Raw genomic sequence first — 19,124 nt, 5'->3', positions numbered from 1 at the left:
GTTATATAATTGAAAGTTATAATTTTGTAATAAGGCTGTGTAAGAATAAAATATATAATTGAAAGTTATAATTTCGTAATAAGGCTGTGTAAGAATAAAACAAAATAGAACAATTGAAAGGCTAAGAGCCAGTTATGTAATAAAGAACATTTAATTTAAAACATAAAAATAAAAATATAATTTAATAAGAATAAAAATAATTATAAACGTTTCGACGCTGATCGAGTCATTCTCAATGTGTTACAATAAATACATTATAATTGTAAAATTATTGGAAATCTACAAAATATTGTTTTATAGTGGTATTCTCGTTTTTTCCTTTATCATAATATTGCGAGCCAATAAATTAAAATAGTCAAATTAGTCGTTGAAAATTCGTAGTAGTAATGCAGTAATAATTTAAAAAGCGACCATGAACAAAAGAAAATTAATGCTATTACATACAAACTAACAATATGTATATATAAAAGTACGTTATTAAATAAAATGTTGAGAGTTAATGAATAAAAAAAACGCAAAAAAGTTCATCATGGTGATACACAGTAGTTATTTTCTTAAAAATTTGTTGGAGCAAGATTGCAAATAAAGTAAAGAACCAATGATTTTGACGATATCAGATAATGTAATGTCAAGAACGAAAACAAAAATCAAGAACAGATGATGACAGGAAGGGGAATAAGGAGAATATTAGGAAGGGGAAAGAAAATGCATGATGTTAGAATACAATTCAGGCAATAAATCCGTATCATTTTGTTTATTAATTTCATGTTTCTGTCTTTTTATATGCACCATTTCAGATATTAATCTCTTATTATATGACGTCTCGACCAAAATATCCACCATATCCCATTTAAAATTATGGTGGTTAGAAATCACCGATAGAGATTTTGTTTTTTTACTAATTTCTGAAACGTGCTCATGCAATCTTATTAAAACGAGAATTTACCACACTATGAAGCAATATTTTATAGATTTCCAATATTTTACAATTATAACGTATTTACTGTAACATTGAGAATGACCCAATCGGCGTCGAAATGTTTGTAATTATTTTTATTTTTATGCTTTAAATTAAACATTCTTTATTACATAACTGGCTCTTAAGCCCAAAACACATAATAGTGCATAAACATAACATAAGACCGCTGGACCAATGAAGCATTTTATGTAAGTCAATATGGTAACTTTATCCTGGATGCTTATTGGTCCAATAGTTTTATGTTATGCTTATGCTCTGTTCTGCATTTCATGTATTTTGAGCTTTAGTCTTCCAATTGTTCTATTTTGTTTTATAATTTTGTATTTTCATGCAAACGTTTGAATTATTTTCAGTACAATAAAATTGTACGTATAATTTAGAATAGTATAAAATACTAATATTAAAAACAATTTAAAGAAATAGTTCAGATTAATATAGATTTGACAATATTAGGAAAAAAAAATGTGTGTACAGTATGTGTAAGTGTAGTTCTTTTTATAACAGATGCGTCAGGAAAAAGAAATAACGACAGAAAAATATATTCGAAACAGTTTATCTAAAGATAACAAGATATAATATTTAATACGCGTTGCAAACACACACTTTCGTTTTATTTATGATTGATGTTTTATAACAATAACAACAGTTTATGCTGCCGCGTGACGAGGTTGATCGTAATAATAATAATAATACACTGAAAGAAAAGATTGGCTGCTGGCAAGCATAAAATGTGGCATAGTATTTTTAATTGACTGCAGCAGCCAATCTTTTCTTTCGGTGTACTTAAAAAAAAGAATATATATATATAATAGCTATTTTCAAATTAAAATAAGTCACGAGCAAGTACTTTTGTTTTTTAGCGCAGTTTTATCTGAGCTCGATCAATGGAAGGCTACGAAGAAGACGATGATACTCATTTCTGCATCAAGTGTAATTTGACAATTCATGGACTCGATAATTATGTGCAGCATCGTCGATCAGGCTGCCGATCATCGGATGCTAAAATCGTGATGGTTCATGAGTCACCGACAACGCCGACAACAGTATCCTATCCCGAAATTCTAAACGCAGACGCGTTCTTCAATTCATTAGAATTACAGAGTAATACCCGACGAGTGCCGACTTTGCTGGATAACAGAAAATTCAAGAAAGATGATAAAAGAAAGAAGGACCAGAAAGGTCAGGTGGATGGTGATGAGCCTGGTACGAAGGACAAACTTCACAGCATGTTACCCGCGGTCAGCGATCTGGACGAACCATCCGAGCTGTGCATCCAGTCCCTCAAGCAGACGACCCTTGAACGAAAGAGGCACGAGAATCAGCAGAGCTGGTTGGATGACCCCATTCTCGCTGACCTTTCTTTAGGGAATAGCGCGAGCAAGAAGCTGGCGAGATATGACTTCGAGTACGATGACTCCGAGGACGATATACTGGAGGAGGAATTGCAGGAAGATTCCTATTCGGATTCAGATGACGGCGAAAATCGGGAAGGTCCACCGCGAGATCATACCGGTGGAAAGTGGAAGCCCGGACTGGACGATTTGCCACAGGACACGCCGCATATGCATGAAGAGGACGCAGAGCCCGACAATGATCATCAGGAACATCCCCCGCCAACTTATACTGGCGGTAAATGGCGACCCGCGGAGACATCACAAGTAAGACGAAAAAAAAATTAAGATCTCGGAACACATAAGTAATTTTGTATATATAAATTGTAATTTTTGTTTTGAGAGAGATTGTACTTATTTTAGACATGTGAATAATGATTCGTCTCAGGAAATTATTCTAAACGAAGCAACAGAAAAATAACGCGTAAATTAAATCAAATCAATGCTCGAATTTTTAATTCAGGTTTGATTCATTCTGTGAATCATTCTTTGTATCAGCATGAATCTGATATGCAATATGATTCCACGAGCGTACACGATCTCGCGCGAGCTATGACGATTTGTTGGATAAAGAGACATCGACTATTACAGAAGGAGGAAAGCAAGGACGAGGAATACGAAAGCAAGGACACATCCGGACAGCCGCCGCCAGGATACACGCGAGGGAAATGGGTACCGGGTGCACGAACGGATATCGAGTCGGGATATTGGTGCAATCCTTGCGGCAGGAAACTTGCATCGCGATTGGTCTACAACAGGCATCTGCTCTCTGATTTGCACGCCAGGAGGAGCATTAGGGAACTTGACGGTGAAGCTTTCCATTTACGTGGAATAAATTCGCACGCAAGAGTGTCCAGAAGAATGTCCACTCGTACGAAGACTTCGGTAATAATGGTCTTTTTAACTTGTTAACGCATCATTAAAGACAACATTTTCACCGTTAGCTTATTTAAATAATATATTTTGCTAAAACAGACATGTCCAAGTTTAGCTCGTGTTGACGCAAAAGAATTCAACGTTGATAGGATTTCAAAGGCTATAAAATGTTGATATAGAGTGATACGTATCAACACTTTGCAGTCCCCACAGTCTTACCAGTATTGAATCTTTTTACATCGACGACCTTGCGTTTTGTCTTCGGAACTAAAGTTAGACACGCCTATTGCTAGAAAGAGAGATAAAAATTAATTATTACAGTTTCTACGCGCGCGCGTAGAACAACAACTATATTTTCATTTTATTGTAATATTTCTTTATTAAAAAAAGTCTGAAATTAATTTGAAAATTCTTTGCTAAAAGTTGCGATTAAAAAAGATATCTGTATATGCATTTTTATCCGTGTTATACTTAATTGAGAATTAAAAGAAATCTGTCTGATTTTATATGAGATGATACACTATGTGTATGTGTGTGTGTATGTCAAAAATATCTCACGATATTAAATCTTAGAAATCATATTGAAACGGAAACATATTTCAAATGTAAATAATAATGACAGCCCTTCGGAATTTGTTTTGAATCTCTAATACAAACTGTGCGATTAAGTCACGCTCTGTTATCAGAGGATGAAAGAAGAGCCCGAGCAAAGAGAACAACAAAAGAAAGTTAAGAAAGGTCTGCGTCGAAGGGAGAAGGAGATTCTCATGTGCGAGATGTGCCACACGCGCGTGAGGAAGTCTCAAATGGGTAAACATTTGCTTTCCCATTACCATTGCCGTGTGTCAGGTGTTCTCGTGAATCCACGCAATCCAAACGCACGCCATTTCCTTCTGGAGCACATAGCGAACGTGGTGCGACAAAGTCCCTTCCAGTGCGCTTCTTGCCGTTTTTACTGCAATACCGAGGAGACGTTCCTGCTTCATTGGCGTTCTGATCTTCACTCTAAGACCGTAGAACAGGTGAGTGGTCGCTCATTAATTGGAGCAAGATGCTAAAGATTTTTCGGATCAAGATCACAATCAACGTATCCACGTCTTCATTCACGTCTTCATGCATGTATTATATGCACAATCACGCATACGATTCTTGCACCTGTCGACGAGTTATTACTCAACGAACATTAAATAGATGAGAAGACGGTCTTAATTGACTCGTGCACCCGGATGTTCCGTTGCACAGAGAGACTCCTTGTCATTTTTCTTTTTCTTTCTCTTTCTCAGATCGGCGGCAGTTGCCGATGCACTCCGTGCAACTACTGGTGCGCAGACAACGCGACAATGGAGTCTCACCTCTTGAGTACGAGTCATCGTGACGTAGTATTGATGATGAAGGGCTCTGTGCCGGTGGTAATTAGTCGTCAACGTTCGTTATCCTGCGGCAGTTGTGATCGGCAATTTCGATACAACTTCCAGCTGCGGTTGCACGCCAAAGAGACCGGTCACCCTGCGAGCCATACCGCATCGGACGCGTATCAACAGCGTATCAAGTGCAATCTATGCCCCCAAGTCCTCCGATCTTTAATCGCGTTTCAGCGTCATCAGCTGACTAGTCATATCACCAAGGATAAAGAGAAAAGCGAGGTCGTGACGGACGCACGACCAGCGCCGTACTTCTGTTCCTTCTGTTCGATGAACTTCACCACCTCCCAAGAAGCAATTCTGCATCGGCGAACCTCTAGTCACAAAGAAGCCGTGAATGCACGCAAGTGCGCGGAAGGTTTGTTAGACACTGCGCGGGAGTGTCCTCACTGTGATCAAAAGCAGCCAAATCTCACGGCGCACAAGAATCATCTTCTTCTTTGTCATCCAGAGCTTTGTCACAGGTAATTTATCATTTTCTTCAGCGGCAAATTATTGACGTTACATGTACAGTTGCATCGGCATTGCACGAATAGAACAAGATTATCATTTTGTTTTCTAGTTATACATTAATAGGTATATAATAGATATTTTTGGAGCATTCCAAAGAATTTTTTTTTAGCATTCTAAATTATATATTTTACAACTTACAATTAAATCCTGTGTATACTTTATAATATTGAATATCACATATATAATTACAATAGCGAGTTTTGTAATCTTTTTAGATGTCCTCGATGTGGCACACTTTTCGCTCTGTCACAAGACGTCACCAAGCACACGCGAATGGGTAATTGTTTGATGAACGATCCACCGAACGCTACTGAAACCGAAAGTAACGAGAAAGAATGGAAATGTAAGGAGTGCATCTTTTCCACTGATTCCCAAGCCGAGTTTATTTTTCACGAAGCCCTGCATGCCGGTGCCGTTCAAGAAAAGAAGAAAGTGACATCCGGTTCGAGCAAATTACCGAAATATAAGTGCCCGACTTGCGCGAAGATTTTCCCGAAAGCGTCACTACGAAACCACATCAGGCAGCACACCGGAGAGAAGCCCTTTCCCTGTGTAAAGTGTTCGATCTCATTCTCGAAAAGATCGCATCTCATTACTCATCAGAGGATATGCAACACTGCGTCGAAATCTCTGGATCAAACTGGCCGTCGGCGGAACTTTATCTGTTCGCATTGCAAAGAAGGCTTCTACACAAAGTAAGTGACAATTCAATTTGTTATTTTTTACTATTGAAATTACTATACATCTTACAAAAATGACACGCTTGTGTCAATAACTTCCGTTCCGAAACGTTCGTGTGTGTAAATTATAAATATACAGACGTGTTAATTTTTAATCTGGAAGCTACAAATCTGCATTTTATTTTAAGTATACAAATAGTTAAAGTATAAATGTTTGGTAAGTAAAAAACACAACAAAATAATCTGGCGGTTTATTTTAGCAAATTTGTTTATTAGAACTATGTGATATTTATTTTTATCGAAAGTTTGTAATTTATGGTTTTTCTTAAAATTTATTATTGCTAAACCGTGTTGAAAAAGAAAATACAGAAATATTACGTTGAAAAATTTCGTAACAATCGCGGGACAAACGCTCCATGAAGTTATGGATCGGACATGTTTTATGTAAAAAATTTTTTACATTTATGCTATGGGATATTATTGCACTTTATAGGTTGCAACGATAATAATTTTGTAAGAAATAACACGTACCATGTATCATTCGCAGAAGGAAAAATGTTCATTTACATTCGCATATATTCGCGACTTGGAAATGATGAATAGTACATCTTACGCAAAATGGTCTTTTTGTAGCAAAATTTAGATCGACCCGAATCGACAATCGCGAAGTAAATTTATTCTTTAAAATGTTACTATAGCTTCGTCTTTTCGACTTGCTCTCGATACGTTGCGTCACACGTTATTTTTCCCCGCAGCGTGACCGTTTCGTAATAAATAAAGGATAGCGTATTCGGGGGTAAAAACGCCCTCGGGCAATAAAAGCGCTCGCCGCGAGCCGGAACCGCGAAATGTTCACGCGGTCGTAGTAAAAGTGTCCTCGCTGCATAACTATAAAATGAAGGAGCGTGGCCCAATGCGGAGGAGACCAGGCAGAGCGGATCGAAAATACGAGAGGAAAGGAGCGAGACGAGGCTGCGAGGCGTTGCGAACTGAAAAGAGAGAAAACAAAATGTGTTAGAAGAAAGAGACGTGCGCTCGTTGGCCCGACAACGGGTGTCATATTAACATCTCATAGTAATGTATATGAACCCGCCGGTCATTTCGCTATTTAACGGGCCTCCATTATATAGCGGTGATACACATCGTATATTTCTGCAATGCCGACATATGAGAGCGCGGTGCCTATACGTGCGTTAATACGAGATATCATAAAATTAAAATACACAGATATCAACGAGTCGATAAGCTTTAATATTGTATTTTATCACGCCGTTTCTGACAACATATTGAGAAACATGGTACCATAAAGTGGGACAGCTTTGGCTCAGTTGGGATAACTGGCTCAAATTAAAAAAAAAATGCCTAGATAGCACGCTTGCCAAAATTCGGACATGTCTCATCACATTTTTAAGACGTCCAGATGTTTTTATATGCCTGCGGTCTAGACAGTATCAAACTTTAGGCTACCCTATTTTGCGATAAAAATAAATATTTTTTTAATTGTATATATTATAGATGAGACTCCGTTCCAGCAATGTAAGATTAACTTTAATTTCAGTTTAATTCATTGTTTATCTTTCTCTAATTCTTAAATTTAGGAAAAGGTAAATGAAGAGTAAATTGACTCGGGACGATTTCCTAACTTTGATAAGAAATCTCTATTGTAAGAAATATTTTTTTAAACTAATTCTTTTAGCGTAAATTCTTAGTAGCTTATTGTTTTTAATGAGTACTAAGAATCTACGAAGATAGATCTATTCTTGTAACTGAACAATATATTAAATGAAACTAACGTTATGTTTTTGAACGACATACAGGCTCTCTGCCAATATAATAGGCGAATAATGTACGTGCGTGGCTGTCGGAGCGCGGATCATTTCACGTGTTTAACGGGCTCGTGTTACAGCGGTTATATACTCTGTGTCCCTTTAATACGCGGCGCCAGGTGAATACGCGTCTTCGCTCCCTGGTGGTGTTTGTGTGCCGCTCGTACGGTGCGCAAGTATTAAACCATCGCCCGACTGTAGAGCGGCCGCTATAAAGCAAATGTTAACACCTCGGCTCTCCGCCACCTCGGTTCTCCTCTCCGTGTCTTACCTCCGCCTCCGTCGTCTCCTCGCCGTACACGCATTACCTTCTGTAACGGCGCCTATTCAACATCCAGCCACCGTCCTATTCTCACACCCGGCGTCCCCGAAGCCGAACGAGCAGCCAGAAGTCTCGACATGCAGCCACGAACCACAAGGGTTTCGCTTAATGCCACGATTCCGGCCATTCCGAGGGATTATGTTTGACCGTCGTCGTTTGGGACACCCTTTAGTACATGCTCCATCCTTCGTATCGCTACCTTTTTTCCCCGTTCTTTTTCTCTTTCTTCTTCCTCCCTGATACTGATTCGTCTTCTGACAATATTTCTGGTATCATCCCGCGCATTTGTCGCACTTAGGAAAATTGGCAAACTTTTTGGATTGTTCAGAGTCGCGCTTCTTTGAAATCTCTTAGAATAACGCACTTACGAAATAGATCAATTGTATTAGTTTTATTGAGATGTGCAATAAAAATTTTTACACTACTAATTCGAAAATGTCATGAGGAATAATTTTATCGGAGACTATCATTTTCGTGTATAATCCAGGCGGTTTATATTCATGCGTGAATGTTCCACTACGGAGACCGCGATTACGTCGTGGCGCGCCTTAAGAAAGTCGAAACTAGTTTTGTAAAGTTCCGACGAGTCTTCAAATTATTTAATCGACAAATTTTACGATCCTGCTCGAGCTTATCCCCCGAAAATCACTCTCTACCGAGAGGTTCTTGGTATCACCTCCGCGGCAAACTCGGACCATCTCTATGCAGACACCCTATAATCTTCCTTAGGGCTTAGCTTACTGCAGCGTGGTACGCGAGATCGACGTACCTGGAACTCAACATCTCGTTCCGAGCGAAAGGAGTTAGAAGTTCCAGCAAGCCACCTTGATTAGAACCCTCTCCACCTTCTCTTGTCGCTTCCACTTCGTCTTGTAATAGAAAAGGGCCGACCAGGAAGGAGTATATGCGTCATCTCTTACGAAGGTCAGTTGGCAAGCTCGTTCGTTAGCTCCAAGATGAGGCGTGTTCGTAGAAGAGTAACGCGTCGCTGCAGTAAAGGGAGACCACGAGGAACGTGGTGTGATGGCGCGAGAGAAAAACCTTGTACAGACGACAACTAGGAAGTCCTGCGGTTTGACCTTTACCGTTAAGACGTACCTTACTTCTCGTCTACGCGCGAGTTTCATCAGAAACTTCAGTAACATCTCTTTTGCATTTTCATTTTGTCTTCCTACATCCGAAAACTTTTTGTAATCTGCGAGAGAAGATGTGCTTTGGAAAATGTCCTGTATTAATTTCATGTTGTGTTATCATATGTATAACAAAAATGTGAATATAAGTACTTATAAGACAAATTTTACACAAATATTACTTTTTTACCACGAAAATGACGATTCAAAAATATAATATTTATGCACGAATAAGTTAAGTAAACATATCCCATAATTTCTTAAAAAATCGTCATAACTTGAGAAGGATGGTTTTAAAAGAAATCGTCACAATTGTCATAATAATGAAAAAAAGGTGATTTTTTAAAAGTTGTAAATAATAAAACTGACATCGTGTTAAAAATATATTACTTTTACCAATGTTATATTTTACTCAATGATTTTCTGTTAAATTGGAAAATAATTCTTGTTCTTTTCTGAGAATTTTTTGAGGCAAGAGAGTGATTTTAAACAATTCTTATTATATATATATATATATGTATATTGCTATACTTTTAAATAATCGTCAAAATGCTAGATTTTCTTCGTTGTTGGAAAAATGGTACATTTATTATATAAAAAAGTTACGATATCTTTGCATTTTCTATAAGCTTTTTTAAATAACCAGATTCAATAAAAGCGGCGAAATTTTCTCGCGAACAGATAAGGTTTTTCGTAATGCGTAAAAATATAATGCGCATAAAGTTGAAAGCGCGCACGAGTCATATCGGTCAGGTCAGTGCTGCGGTATGCGGTGGGCAAAAAAGAATTGTAATGAATCGAGCGGAGGTTTAGAGAGGAAGAAAATAAAGGAAGAAACCAATTACGAGAAGACGAGCTTGCACAGCGACGGATCGCGCATTAAGCGATTCCTAGAATACGCATGCATCTTACGATGTATGCGCATATTCAAGATAGTATGTCATACGTGCGAGCTACTAACTGCACGATTTATTTCCTCTCGGAGCAAGAAGTCGGAAAGAAGCAACAAGAAGATTCGAAAGGAATATACTTCCAAGACAGTTTCATATATACCACTTGAATTTTTATTAAAATAATAAACGAAATTATAGAGCAAAAGAACGCTAATCATAACGATGACAAAATATTCTGTCGATTAGGAAAAGAATATCACTAATTAATATTGATGAACAGTGATGAAAGAAATTTAATTTAAAAAAGATCTAATCGAGATACTTAAAGCAGATTATTGTAACAACGACAAGATATTACGATTACGAAAAGAATGTTAACTAAGAATGTTAATAGTAATAATTAATGCTCATACAAACAGTAATGAAGAAAAAGAAATTTAATAAGAAAAGAAATATTATCGAAATATAAAAGATCGTGTCTTAATTGGTTTTGGCGACGATTTAAAGACGGGATTTATCTGATTTTGGAATTGGAATTAAGACGCCACTTCACACCTCTCTCGTAGAGTTATTAATGCACTGCCGATCAAACTTAACCCATCTTGCGGGACAGAAATGGACAAAATGGCAATCCTATTGAGCGGGAACACGCGCCAGAGTTATCGATAAAGTGTTTGGTTCGGCAACTTGTCGAACGGGTTGCCTAGAAGGAAAATTAATGGCGCATTAGTTCAGAAATACAAAATAGTAAAGTTGTGTAGAAAATTATCTTACGCATGTATTTTGCAATGATTTACGATTGTATCTTCGATCGTTTTACGTAAGATCCAATTTTGTTGAATCTTTCCTTGAGTTTTCCTCGAGTTAAACGATTTTCCCTCTCGATCTAAATTTCCATTTCAACATTCGACGATTTCAACTGTTCGTTAAACGACTTAGTTGTTATTCATTCATATCTTCGTCCCGTTTAGCGCGAACGCGATTGCTTCGAATAATCTAATTAACTCGCGGCGGAACGTCCGGTGCCTCGCGATCGATCGTTCGGAGTTCTGGGTCCAACGATAACGCGATATTCCCTCCCTTCTCGGGAGGGGGGGGGAGTGGAGGGGGAGGGGAGGTGGGGGGGAGGGGGAGAGAGGAAGAGGTACAAAAGAAGCCGGGGCGAACGTGACGATGGCGGAGTCCGCGCGCGGTCCTCCTCGCGGGACGCGGAGGAGGGAAGGGGATGGGTACAGCAGAAAAGGAGCATCGCGATCGCGCTACGGGTGGCGAATCTCGTGGGGGGAGAGAGAATCCAGAAAGAAAGAAAGAAAGAAAGAAAGAAAGAAGGTAATTACGCGCGGAGAGACAGGCAGCTCCCGCGCAAACCTAACCGATCGCCTAACCGATTCTCGGAATACGCGGCCGGCTCGCGCGATGTATGCGCATATTCAAGATAGTATGTTACATACGCGAGAGAGCTACTGACCGTACGTTTCGTTCCTTCGTCCACCCCCGTGTCCCGCCACCCTTCTGTCCCGCTCGCGTCCGACAGGGCCCGCAGAATCCTCCCTCCCCCTCTCCCCCCCCCTCCCCCCTTCGGCTTTCCTCTCTCGGCCCTGTCCAACCTCCGGCAACCCTCTCTTATTCACAGCCTCACGACGTGTATACGCGAGATCCCCAGAGGTATTTACATATATGGACCGCGGCGTGGTGCGCGCGTATCTTTTATCTCCCGTAGCAGTAATGGCGCGTCCACCTTCTCCTGGTGCCTGGTCAAGTAAATATCGGCGTAGATAGGCATACTAGGTGAAATTGGCGTTACTACCGCCGTTGACGGTGGTTTCGATACCAGGGGGAAAGATTACGATAACGGAGGGGTGGGGTGGGGGGGGGATACGATGCCGTTTTCCTTTGACAGAATAACGAATTTGTTACAGACGCCACCTTGCAGGGCATTTAATATATTGCATCTCCTTTCATATTATTGTACGTACATTTCTTTATAATAATAGAGAGCAGTTTCTTTTAAAGAGCTTTCAAGATTTGTTTCATATCACAAGAATTATTACAATCTTTTGCAACTTTTTGACATTCAAATGTAAGCTTTATAATGGATTTATGATTATAATACTTGACTCATTTCCAATATATTTTAACCAATTGCATTCATCAATTTTGCAATAATCAATCACATTTTATTTTCTTATTAGCGTATTCGCGAAGTTTTTTATATTAATAAATATTTATTAGATCTTTTTTTATATACGATTTGATAAACAGAGTTTTATACGATATTGTCAGACTTGTTATAATTATATTAGATTTAATACATTTTTAACTATATTAATATTCTGATATTATATTTAAAAAAAAAAACAGCAAGATACAATCTTAATATTTGATACAATTTTTTGTGTCAACAAAAATTTAATATTATTTGATCTAAATACAAAAGTATGTAATTAATTGCAGGAAAATATCATCTATATTTTATCTTTTACCGAGACTGTTTGGTTCTATTTCAATCATATAAAAATTATGAATTATTTCAATTGATTAAAAATGTTAATAGCTCTGTATTAGAATACATATCATATTTTGATGTGAAAGGAAAAAGAGATCGTAGATTGTATTTTTTATTTTAAGTACACATCAAGTGTAATAAATTACAGATTAAAAGGATAGATATAAATTGTTCATACACATATATACATTATTTTATTGACTCAACATGGTACATTTTTGTACATTTAACTGGTATAAAATATCTTTTGGTTCTGACAATGTCTTTATGTAAAACGGCTAAAACTTCTTACGAAAACTGACTGCGTTAGTTTTCGTCGTCAAAACGTCATCAATGAAGCGCGGTTTCGTCTTTATGGATCATCCTGTAGACGTCAACGCATCCCACAGGACCGTTCGTGCGCGACCGTTCCGGCAAGGGGAGAGCTTACTCGAGGATTCGCGTGGAAAGAGAGAGAGAGAGAGAGAGAGAGAAAGGTGGGAAGAGAGATCTTCGAGCGGTTCTCTCTTCTCGCGTCGAAACAATGAGACGCTGTTGCGCCGCATTCGTCGCATTCAAATGCATCGACTGGACCATCTCTCGCTCGTGCACTCACGCACTATGCGTCACGACTTGTACTTAAACATAATCAAAATTTTTTCGATCTTCTCGTAAATTAATAATTTAAAAACATAATTTTAAATAATATCTCTTAATATATATTTCTATATAAAAGAACTATTTTGTTGCACCCCAAAATCCCCCATCCAATTATTATATCTATATTCTTATCGCGGAGGTGAGTATTATATGAATTAGGTCAAACTGAGGGGAACTTGAAACGATGTCCTTTTCGAACGTTCTTTAATCTTTTACATTGTTCGGGCAGATAAAGTCGCATATGTGCTATCCCCATCGACGCGATGACGACGCAGTGGCGATGGTCGCGATGCGACGCGACGCGACGCGACGCCACGCGATGCAACGCGATGGTGGTAGCGACGGTGGTGGTGCGTGTTACAGGGTACGGTGTGTGGCACACGCGGTAAGCACACAGCCATATGCAGACAGTTTAGTGGTGGCCGCGCCCCGCGAGTCCAGTTGTCGCGTGAAATATTGCGATTCATAAAATAAAACAGGCCTGCGGTCGAGGACGCGTACATATAGCCGCGCGTCGGCCGCTAACCGTCCTAGCCCTCACCCTCTACCTCCTTCCCATTCTCCTCCGTCGCCTCCTGTTCTCTTTTCGTCCTCTCCACCCTTTCTCCGTCGCGTTCTCTTCCTTCTGGCCCTTCTCTCTGCTCGACTATGGTGCGACACCCCTTCCCTTTTCCTCTTTCTCTCTTCGTCCGTTCGTCTCCCTTCTTCCCCGGTCCTTCCAACTGCATCGGTGTACCCCAGCTCTTTATCTTTCTTTCCGTCGCTGGATTATCCATTGGGCACAATGGGTACGAAGGCTCCTGGGGAATTGTAAAAAGAGCGCGCAATCGAAAATATTTCGGGATGGTGGGGTAAAATAGTGGTGGCACGGAAATTCAAAATGCCGTTTCCTATACCGGTCGACGTTTTAGTGGCATCAACTGAGGACAACACGTTCGCGTAATGTAGAAATAATTAGTAACATACCCTTAGTACATAGTTGTATAATGCCGATTTAATGCTGAAAACTCCTAACTTGATATACGATTATTTTACATTATTATTATACATCGTAATGACCAGATTGATTTATATCGTCCAGTTTCATTATAACTTGGCTCTATTTCTGTCCTTGGACGAATTCTTGCTGACATCATTGGTAAAATATTTATATTAGAAATATGTTTGTGAATATTATCTTCTCTCTCTCTCTCTCTCTCTCTCTCTCTCTCACTCTGTTAAAGATTTTGATTTAAATTATAACTTACATATATTTTGTATATATCTTATTAGATTGTATTTTACAAAGTATTATTAAATTGGAATTACAAACGTGGTACAATTAATGTGAGGCGCACAATCGAGACTCCCAAAAACAGTAATGCCAACCCGCTTGTGTGCACTCCATATTATTTTAGTCCTCTGCTAGGTTTCCTACTCTTTTCTTTTATTTTATCCTTTCCTCTTCAGCCTCCTCTTCTCGTACGTGTTCATACATTTATCCACGGTCGGCTGAAACGCCGCCAAGCCACAAGCGTCGTAACGCCGGCTTTCCCCGCGCGTCCAAAATTTTTCGGCCACCGCTGCGACATTTCGTCGCGGAATCCGCACTTGCGGATGGTTACGAAACGTGGCTTACCATCGGAAAAATAATTCTTTCTTCATAGGAATGTCACATTAGGCGATTTTTGGCGATGGTAAAGTTGTACCAAGGTTGTTATTGTCAGAGGTGGAGCTTATTGTGGATAACCTACATCGTAATTATTTACTGAAACGTACTGGTTCTTTTTCGGACACGCGAATTTGTTTACTGTTTAAAAAAATTACGAAAAAAATAAGCGTAATAATGAGTTTTAAGACATATTTGGCTGTCTTAATAAGTGAAACGTATAATGACAAAGTACTTACCTTTATGATGAAGTATTTACCTTCAGTAGAAATTTATAAGCACTTTTTTGCAAAACGTAGAAAGAGAGAAAAATTATTACATTATTAAGCACAAATGAAAGACAACATCACAATCACCCCGAATTATATTCCGAAGTTTGAAATATAATTATCTATATTATTATTTTTATTTATTTATTTATGAATAACAAATAAAGTAATACAATTTTTACATAATACAGAGATTTTATTTAGTACACTAATAGCCCAGTACTCAATGCTTTATCAATATAAACGTAGAATCAAGTCCATAAATGCCAAATGTAAAGTTATAACCTTACTTATCTTAATTAAGATATATGTTTATAGGTTAATCTCAATTGAAAGTCTAAGATAATTTATCGAAACAAAGATAAATACAACATGAAATAGATAACGTGTACTGTTTATTCTTTTCGTGTTATATTTGGCCGCGTATATCCAGTCTACCAGAAATTTAAAATGCTGCTGTATTGCTAGGTACAGCATGGTATCAACCAACTATGTACCAAAACGGCTAGTCCCACCTCTACTACTGTAATAATAACCAAACACGCAAAAACATTCTGGTACAGTTTGGTACACTTTGGTTACTATACCTGAATCACGCCAAAAATCGCCTATTGTAAGAGCTAATGTACAATAAATTGTATAACTATATGAGTATATTATAAAATGCAAGGAGTATGTCCGTAGATACAAAATCAAATTCACATTGTTTAATAATTCATAAAAATATCTTTTTGTAGTAAGATTTTTCTTATTAATATGCATTTATGTTTTTGACAAAAGTATCATTAATGTAATATTTTATGATAATTTCTGAAACAATTATATTGTAGAAATAATCATTCATATAGGTACGTCTCTCTTATAATTATGGTGCATGTAATTATCAGAAGGATATTATTAAAATTTTTCTCACTCATCCTTATTGTCGAACTTTAAAAAAAATCGATGATCAAAGTGTCACATTGAAAATAAAAAACATACACACCGTGAACCTTGAGAACGCAAAACAAAAAAATACAGGCAAGGATTAACCGCAAACGCATTAAATTAGTAGCCGTCATCGATAGCCTCGAGGACGAAGATCGCGGGGGCTGGATCAGGGATCCAGCTTTCACGAAGGCGATCTTCCTTTCGGAGCGAGGTGGCGGGAAACGTCAGCGTATATCGTACTTAAGGTGCTCCTCTGTTCCAGAGATTCCTCCTTTTCCGCCGACGAAATTAGCGGGGGACATGTTTATTGTAAATGAATCCTCTACTTCGCTGAGGCGGTTCGTGGAGGACTGCTACGTGTCCCAGGGACACAGTAGCGGACAAGGAGAGAGAGAGAGTGTGTGTGTCGTCAAGGGACGAGAGAGAGAGAAAGATAGGATAAGGGTAGTTCGGAGGGTGGTCGCGCTCGCGAGCGCGCGCTCGCCGCTCCGATTTATGCGCCCGTTACCGAGCCCTCTGGCGCAATTAAGCTCGCGTTATAATATTGTTGTTTATTCTGAGCCCCGACTGCGAAGCGTTAACCACCCCTACGTTTCACCCTCTCGCGTCCCTCCCTGCGTCTCTATGGCCAGGCCACCCGCGCAACCCCCTAATCTTCCTGACGCGGCAAGGCAAGAGAGAGAGAGAGAGAGAGAGAGAGAGAGAAAGATACTCTCTCGCCTCGACTTTCAGCATCAGCGCGCCAATGCCGGGGCAGCTAACCAACCGCTCCCCCGGGGTATCGTCGGGAAACGAAGTTCCGTTTTGTTTGTTTCCGGCCGGTGCCGTCTTTGATTGGGAGACCCGCGTTAATTCCGAGTTATTCCGACGCGTGGTCACGTGTGCGCTAATGAAACCTACTTTCACGTGGGGAATAGCATGCGCGGCGCGGACGACACGAGCTTATTGTGATTTGTGATTGCGCCCGATTAAAGGATCGTTACGGTATTCTCCGCGACGTAGGGAATTTTCCGAGACATTCTTGCAGATAGTTACGATTGTATGGGCCAATATATTCTTGAAATAGGAAAGACAGTAATGTAATTGTACAGTCATTCATGACTGTTGATTCCGAAAAATAATTTTGAGCATTAAATGTGAAATTATAAATATATGTATAATTAATTTTTGAAATATATAATGGAATACATTTTGATAAAAACGAAATTTCTGGACTAATATTCAACTCACTTTATTGTTAGGGTGCTGCACTTGCCATTGTATTCAAATTAACATAAAGATATGTGTTTAATGTAATTATGGAAATTGATGAAACTGCCTTAATCCTTAATTTAATTCTTAATTATTGTGCCGTTTGAAAAAATATGTATTTTATCATTTAAAATATTTGCGTTTTACTTTCACATTCACATTAAATTAGTGTACAATAGTTTTAATACCCACTAATACTACTTTTTTTTTTACTTTAAACTAATGACTTGGTTAATATTTTTTGTTGGACCTATAAAACTTTTAATTATATTCGTTACACGTTTTCTCTTGTTTACTGAAGAACATTATCTAATGAATATACAATGCATGCTGCCATTATTAAATAAATGTAGTATCATAAAAAAATTCTGATATATTTAACAAGAAAAAATTAATCTAGTAATTTCTAAAAGAAATACGTTTATATTTCCAGCAGATATACCGAATAAATCTACCAGATTTCCAATTTATGCAATCAGATTTTTTTCCAATACAGAGTTCGATAATTGATCGCGTGATCCATACAGCGGACTGAATTATTTCCAGTTTTATTTTATTATGTGAAACAAACTTATACATATATAAATATAATTTCAGTAACAGTCGTGAATCATTGATTAAACCGGTTTTGCGATGGCAGCCGATGGTGACGAAATCAGTATACTGGATAAATTCTCGGTAGAAAATAAGTTTACGTCAAGATTTCGATATCGACAATGTTTTAAAAGACCAAACTGGCTCGTAGTATAAAACGTAACTATATATAAATATCTCTGAAATTTCACGGTCAAGTTTAAAGATGAGCTTGAAGCAAAGAAGAAATAAAGATTTAATATAAAAGCCGTAGCCAGAGTGAGTGGCGTATTTTGAAAATCATTTATTGCGTATGATACATACGTTACCTGACATTTATAATCTACAAAAAAGAAACCGTATAGCGTATACTTTGTTCAAATAAACGTATATTATGGAGGAAAGTGATCTTTTCGCGAGGTTTTATATTTGACACTTAAAGCTTTTCCTTATCTCTCGTGTCTTAAGACATCAGAAAGAAACATTGTCGCGGTCGCTGTCGCCGAGTCTCGAAAGAAAGGAGACGCCGAAGTTCAGGGCCTCGCGGAGCGTCACTCGAGATGCAATTAACGAAGAGAGTCGTCCGGATCGTTTGATTCGACTATAAAGGACGACAACGGCGAGGAAAAGAAGAAGAAGAAGCAGAAGAAGAAGAAAAAAATAGCAAGGAGGAGGCGGAGGCCGTGAAGAAGGAGAAGGAGAAGGCGAGACGGGACGATGCACGAAACGTAAATACTTGGAGCTGCGCGGCCGAGCACTCTCGACCTGCTAAAGGTGGGTGGAATCGACGATTCCAGCCAGGACGATGGCTGAGGTGGGATCGTGATGGGCCGTGATGGCGGTGTGGTCGTGCAACGATGCCGAAGAGGAGGCCGGGCCCGGAGTGAACCGAAGGTGATGCATGGCCGACGGTTCCTACGGCGGGGCCGCGCAGACGAAGAAATAAAGAATAAGAAGAATATCCGCTTCGCCGGGTCCAGAGCCGGCCCCCTGGAGCAAACGCTGTCATAACTCAATCCCACCTTCGTCCGCTCGTACGTCCGTACGTCCGTCCTGCCCCGGTGCAGGTTGCACCTGCATTTGTCTCTCTCCTCCGCCGTCATCTTTCCTACCTACCCCCACGCTCCCCTCTGTCGTATCTCACGTATCTCCCTTCTCGTCGAGGGCTGATCTTGATCATGGCGAAGTACGAGCTCCGACGTGGAGCCATCGGGATCTTGCCTCCTCTTGCTCATTAGATTCCATCGATGCCTTTTTTTTTTTTTTTCCCCCCCCCC

The 19,124-nt window shown here is 39.1% G+C and overlaps 1 protein-coding gene across 1 annotated transcript in view; it reads left to right on the top strand.

Moving 5' to 3' along the window:
* The first annotated feature begins 1,863 nt into the window (after window positions 1–1,863).
* The window catches only part of LOC108781471 (zinc finger protein 845), a 35,461-nt gene continuing 18,200 nt past the window's right edge, over window positions 1,864–19,124 (top strand). Inside the window, exons 1-5 of the mRNA XM_018549433.1 lie at window positions 1,864–2,637; window positions 2,977–3,255; window positions 3,933–4,268; window positions 4,530–5,131; window positions 5,396–5,875. Coding sequence (XP_018404935.1) covers window positions 1,864–2,637; window positions 2,977–3,255; window positions 3,933–4,268; window positions 4,530–5,131; window positions 5,396–5,875 — 2,471 coding nt within the window. The remainder of the gene's footprint in view (window positions 2,638–2,976; window positions 3,256–3,932; window positions 4,269–4,529; window positions 5,132–5,395; window positions 5,876–19,124) is intronic.

This window comes from Cyphomyrmex costatus, unplaced genomic scaffold, assembly GCF_001594065.2.
Source record: "Cyphomyrmex costatus isolate MS0001 unplaced genomic scaffold, Ccosl1.0 scaffold82, whole genome shotgun sequence".
NCBI classification, from domain to species: Eukaryota; Metazoa; Arthropoda; class Insecta; order Hymenoptera; family Formicidae; genus Cyphomyrmex; species Cyphomyrmex costatus.
Note: the sequence above shows the minus strand (reverse complement) of the source record. Positions and strands in the feature narration are given on the sequence as shown.